Genomic DNA, 6,303 nt, shown 5'->3' with positions numbered 1-6,303 from the left:
GCGGCAGGGGCTTGTCGCATAACAGCTTGTTGCACAACGAACTGTATTACTACAACTCGTTTTATAACGACATGTCGCATAACAATCTGCATTACTACAACTCGTTCTATAACAGCATGCATTACTACAACTCATTCTACAACGGTATAGAGCACGACAACCAGCAGCATAACAGCTTGTCACATAACAATCTGCAATACTACAACTCGTTCTACAACGGCATGCATTACTACAACCCATTCTACAACGGCATATATGAATTAAAAAACTCCCAAGATGTCTGAGGTTCCCAGAGAGAATCTACCAGTAGCCTGTTTCTCCCAGTAGGTTTCTCTCAGTAGCTTGACTCTCCTAGGAGCCTAATTCTCCCAGTAGCTTGTTTCTCACAGGACCAGCCTAAATCTCATACTAGCCTAAATTGCAATGTATGCTATACTAGATATGATTTAGAGATCGAGTGCTTCTAGGCTGGAAATGAGACTAGACTAGTCAAGACAGACCTTCCTGGCAGCTTTGCTGCACGAGCTTGTCTACAGCAGCTTCCAATCTTTTAAGCCGCGCTTGCCCGGCCTTATTCTCCTTTTGAAACCGTCTTAGCTGCTCCCTTGGAATGGTATCCATTTCATGATCATCACCTCCACTATTTATTTGTTATGGTTCTCCTTCTCTTTCTCTTTGAAACCGCTTTGACGTGATCTTTCTTGATAGCGTCAGCTATGTCCATTTGTATTCCTCGGGTTAACGGCGTGGCTCTACCGAGATAGTCGATAGTTGCCTTATCCTTGGTACTGTGTGGTACTCTGCTGACGTCTTTTACTAATCACTTTTTTCAGCCGCTTATTCTCTTGTTGCAGTGTCGTCAATTCAGATTGAAGAGCCCGGTAGTAATCAGGGTTCTTATCTTCTTGCATAGCCAGGAACACATCCCACCAGAATGCAGTGTGGTGCCGAACGCGACTTCTAATCGTCATTAAACTGTTAGCGGACCTGGCCTGCGGGGGAGGGAGTAAGGGATGGTTATCGCTGACATAGTTTAACGCATCGATCCTCCCTCCTGTGCTGGACCGTTCTGTGCTGAATTCATAGGTATCATCACTGCTTGATTGTAGATCGATAGTATTAGGACGTTCCGCTTCCTTCATGGTGTCGGGATTTGCCGTAGTGGTTGATAACTGTCAACCTGCTGTGCAGAGTGCGTAGAGAAGCAAGTTGATTGATAGCTACGGGGGTAGAGAGCGTAGATCTATGTACAATTGGCTGTACCGTACAGCGAAATTAGAAGCGAAATTGCGTTGGAAGTTGACCAATTAGAAGCAGTAGAAACGCAGGGATTACGCATATTAAACGCGGCCAATAGGCCCTCTCAGAAGGTCAACAATAACTCATCCAAATAAATGTCAAGATCGTATTCTACATGTTGAACTCTAAATACAAGATCCAGCATGAGAATCAGAAAGTATCCTTCCAAGGGCCCAAATCGGGGCCCGAAGGCCCCTCATTAGGCCCTCATTACCCTCGAGCCGTCATCCAAATTTAGCCCCTTTGGAAATGAACGATGCCACTACAAAGTGTGTGCCTTGCGTGGTACGGAATACTCCACATCCCTATGTAGTGAAAACCTTTCCAAAATCCCGGCATGGTGAAAGTGACACAGATACCGAAGGCTTGGCCCCTTACCATCCATCACCAGGTGTAGTATTTTATATCCAAATAATATGAATTGAATGTTCAAACATATATGTAGACCATCGCACCTTGAGAAGTGCTGTGCTGCAATACGGAAGGAGGAATACACGATAATATGAGTGGTGGTCTTTAGTCAACAATGGATTACGAGACTATTTTGCCCTCAGTGTCCTCAGCATCGCATTGAAAAAATTTTCAATTCTGTATAAATGAAAGACAATACACCATATTAATATCTGATTGAAGTTATGATTGAACATGATGAATTGTCTATGATTTTCAGAAAACTTCTCTACATGAAAAGGTACATTGGTTAAACGTGGTATTAAAACCCTTACATCATAGCAAGAGGAATTTGTAAAGACGTATGTGCTCCAGCCACAGCACCTTCCACAACAGGCCACGTGATTTGCTTCCATTTCGGAGCAAGGCCGCCGGCGCAACTTCAGCTGCGTTCTGCACTATGTAACCTATGCTCTGCGTTCCCCAACACTGAAAAGATGAAGCCATTTCTGGAGATACCTCAGTGTTAGATTGATTGTTGATGATGTTCTCCGTGGTTCTCCTCAACTGCCATCGACTGCGATTCGAAATTTTACGAAGAAACAAGCCATTCATTCCTTTCTACCCACGACCGCGCTCGTTTTGAACCTTGCCGTAAACAGGCACACCCATGCGCCTCCTAAAAGATGAAGGGCACGGAAACTTGAGCTTGGTGGAGTACTATGATGACAAAATCCCTCCTTATGCGATACTTTCGCACACCTGGGGAGCGGACGGCGAGGAGGTCACTTTCAAAGACTTGATGGAAAACACTGGCAAGAACAAGGCTGGCTACAAAAAGATAGAATTTTGCAGAGACCAAGCTGGCAGTGATGGTCTACAACTCTTCTGGGTTGACACCTGTTGCATCAAGAAGTCGAGCGATGCCGAGCTCTCGGAGTCAATCAATTCCATGTTTCGCTGGTATCAGCACGCGATAAAGTGTTACGTACACCTGGAAGATGTCTCAACATCTAAGCGGAAGAGAGGGGATGAGAATGCTCAGGATTCATGGGAACAGGCTTTTCGAGAAAGTAGATGGTTTACTCGAGGCTGGACACTTCAAGAACTTCTTGCACCTACCTCGGTGGAATTCTTCTCCAAAGAGGGCAACCGACTTGGTGACAAACGGTCTCTCGAGCAGATGATTCATAAGATCACGGGAATCCCTCTTTTAGCGCTTCGGAGTTCTACGTTTTCTCAATTCATGGCTGATCAGAAACTCGGCTGGGCAACGAACCGCCAAACGACACGCGAAGAAGACTGGGCGTACTCTCTCTTGGGCATTTGCGCAATCTCTATGCCAGTTATTTACGGCGAAGGAAAGGAGAACGCGGTCAGACGGCTCAAGAAGGAAATAAACGATGTCTTTAAAACTAAGAAGATTGATTTAGGCAGGATTCCGTACGCCAAAGGAGCTATATTCAATTCGTCTGATAGCATACACACACTGTGTCACCCTGCCACCAGAACCGATCTACTGGCTCAAGTCCAACAGTGGGCCCAGCTACTGGACGGCAAGAGCATCTTTTGGCTCTATGGCGGCGCAGGTACCGGAAAGTCGACCGTTTCTTGGACTTTCTCTCAGTGGTTAACCAATCAAAGGGGGATGGGAGGTGTCGAACTCGGGGCCAGCTTCTTCTTCAAACGAGGTGAAGGCGACCGAGGTTCTGGTAATCGATTCTTTCCCACGATCATTCGACAGCTCACCAAGAAAATCGCTGGACTGGATGCTCTTGTTGCGAACATTATTGACTCAGATCCATTCATTTTTGACAAAGCAATTGCAGAACAGTTCCGCCGACTCGTCCTACAGCCGTTGCAAGATTCAAGCATTAATGGCGCTAATCTCTGTACACTGATAGTGGTGGTAGATGCACTTGACGAGTGCGAGAACGAAAAGGATATCAGATTGATACTCGAACTGTGGTCGCAACTCTTACAGGTTACGAAGATAAATTTGCGACTCTTCTTGACAAGTCGATACGAACCCTCCATCTGGCCAGTGTTCCAAAACATGTCTGTTGATATGTTTCGAGACATCGATCTTGTGGATGCAGTTCCACTAAGCACAATTCAACACGATCTGTCCGTCTACTTGAACGATTCACTTGCCTCTATCCGCAAAGACAACAATGATCGTCTTCAAGGCATAGTTCTGCACAGCGATTGGGTCGATAGTGAGAAAACACGACAACTAGTCGAGATGGCAGTGCCTTTGTTCATCGTTGCTGCAACCGTGTGCCGTTATATTGGAGATCCTAGATTCGATCCTGGGGAAAGACTCCAAAAGATTCTTCGAAATCAGATTATTGGTCATATGTCACAGATGGAGCTTACATACCGACCAGTGCTGGAGCACCTCACTGATCAAACAGAAGATGACGGATCGCAGGAAGAACTATGCCGTGATTTTCGCACTGTGGTGGGATCGATTGTTGTCCTCTCAGAACCTTTGTCAAAGAGCGGTCTCGCGACTTTGTTAGGGATGTCTCTTCAATCTATCAGCCAGCAACTAGCTCCACTACATTCAGTGCTTCGTATTCCAGCCGACCAAGATACCCCTATCCGAACTCTCCATCTCTCTTTTGCCGAATTTCTGTTGAGTGAAAAAGCTCAAAAGCAATCTTTTGGAGTGGACGGTTCTAACGCACATCTGGCGCTGAGCAGACACTGTTTAAGAGTTCTTTCCAGCCCCTATGGCTTGCGCGAGAACATTTGCGACCTCGAGTGTCCAGGAGAGTTACGGCATAAGGTCGAATCGACTACCATTACAAGCCGGCTTTCTCCAGTGCTGCAGTATGCATGTCGACACTGGGTTCACCATGTTCAGCACAGTCATCGCCAGATTCACGACAATAGTGAAGTGCATATTTTCTTGAAAAAGCATTTTCTGCACTGGCTTGAAGCATTAAGTCTGATGGATTGCATCTCTGAGACGATCAGTCTTTTGGGTATTTTACAGTCTTGCGTGTCGGTGAGCCACCTCCAACAAATAAAATTGTGAAACTTGGACTGCTGATTCTATAAACTAAAGATGACGGCCTCTGATCTATCAGTTTTTCTCGAAGATGCCCGGCGGTTCATCTTTAAAAAATAGATTCATCGCTAATCTTGCACCACTACAGCTTTATTCGTCTGCAATCGTTTTTGCGCCACAGACCAGCCTGGTTCGAAACATTTGCGGTCGACCTCCTACATGGATACAACAGCATCCAACGAGTCTTATAGAATGGGGTTTAGAGCTTCAGAAACTGGAGGGACACTCTCATTCGGTCGAGGCGGTGGCATTCTCACCTGACGGCGCCCTCTTGGTTTCAGGATCTGATGGCGCCCTCGTGGCTTCAGGATCCAACGATGAGACGATCCGACTGTGGGGCACACAGACAGGTCAAGAAGTGCAGAAGCTGGAGGGACACTCTAGCTCGGTCAGGGCAGTGGCATTCTCACCCGACGGCGCCCTCGTCGTTTCAGGATCCGACGATCACATAATCCGACTGTGGGACACGCAGACGGGTCGAGAAGTGCAAAAGCTGGAGGGACACTCTAGCTCGGTCAGGGCAGTGGCATTCTCACCCGACGGCGCCCTCGTCGTTTCAGGATCCGACGATCACATAATCCGACTGTGGGACACGCAGACGGGTCGAGAAGTACAGAAGCTGGAGGGACACTCTAACTGGGTTAACGCAGTAGTATTCTCACCCGACGGCGCCCTCGTCGTTTCAGGATCCGACGATCACATAATCCGACTGTGGGACACGCAGACGGGTCGAGAAGTACAGAAGCTGGAGGGACACTCTAACTGGGTTAACGCAGTAGTATTCTCACCCGACGGCGCCCTCGTGGCTTCAGGATCCGACGATCACACGATCCGACTGTGGGACACACAGACGGGTCGAGAAGTACAGAAGCTGGAGGGACACTCTAACTGGGTTAACGCAGTAGTATTCTCACCCGACGGCGCCCTCGTGGCTTCAGGATCCGACGATCACACGATCCGACTGTGGGATACGCAGACCGGTCAAGTATTAAAAAGACTTGAGAAAATTCCAATAATTAAAACTATTTATTTTGCCAACAATAATACGACGTTAGTAACTAACCGAGGAACATTTGATGCAAGCAATGGCAATTCCCTTAATGCCGACGGTATCAAGGCATACAAAGACAAGACGATTAGTGTATCAGTTGATTGGATTCAACGGAGAAACCAAAATCTTCTATGGCTTCCGCATGAGTATCGCGGCATCGTCACCTTTAATAGCGACAAGCTTGTGGTTGGCGCACAATCTGGTCTCGTCAGCATCTTTCAAATATCAGATTGACAGCAGGATCAGCCGCAGACAATATACACTCAGTTTGTGTAATAATCATAATTTCTATTTCTATACAACGATATTTTATTGATTTAATATGTAACTAAAGTGCCTGTTATCACGTGTCACATTGAAAGCAGGCAACGAGTGCGCGAGATCTTCAGCCCATGTTGAGTACTATTCTAAGACTAGAGAGTCGACAGTGAGGGCCCTAGAGTCGCTTCTATATAACAAGCATGCCCCTTACTAACGTCTAGTG

At 46.7% G+C, this 6,303-nt stretch overlaps 1 protein-coding gene across 1 annotated transcript; it reads left to right on the top strand.

Annotated features, from left to right (window-relative positions):
• Window positions 1–2,359: 2,359 nt before the first annotated feature.
• EPUS_09329 (uncharacterized protein) lies at window positions 2,360–6,053 on the top strand (the record flags this gene model as incomplete). The annotated part of the gene is made up of 2 exons (XM_007787688.1): window positions 2,360–4,705; window positions 4,788–6,053. 2 exons carry the CDS (start codon window positions 2,360–2,362, stop codon window positions 6,051–6,053), a joined length of 3,612 nt encoding a protein of 1,203 aa, XP_007785878.1.
• Between the last annotated feature and the right edge of the window lie 250 nt (window positions 6,054–6,303).

The sequence above is a fragment of the Endocarpon pusillum genome (assembly GCF_000464535.1).
Source record: "Endocarpon pusillum Z07020 unplaced genomic scaffold C696549, whole genome shotgun sequence".
NCBI lineage: Eukaryota > Fungi > Ascomycota > Eurotiomycetes > Verrucariales > Verrucariaceae > Endocarpon > Endocarpon pusillum.
The sequence above is the reverse complement of the archived record's forward strand: the minus strand, read 5'-3'. Positions and strand labels throughout refer to the sequence as shown.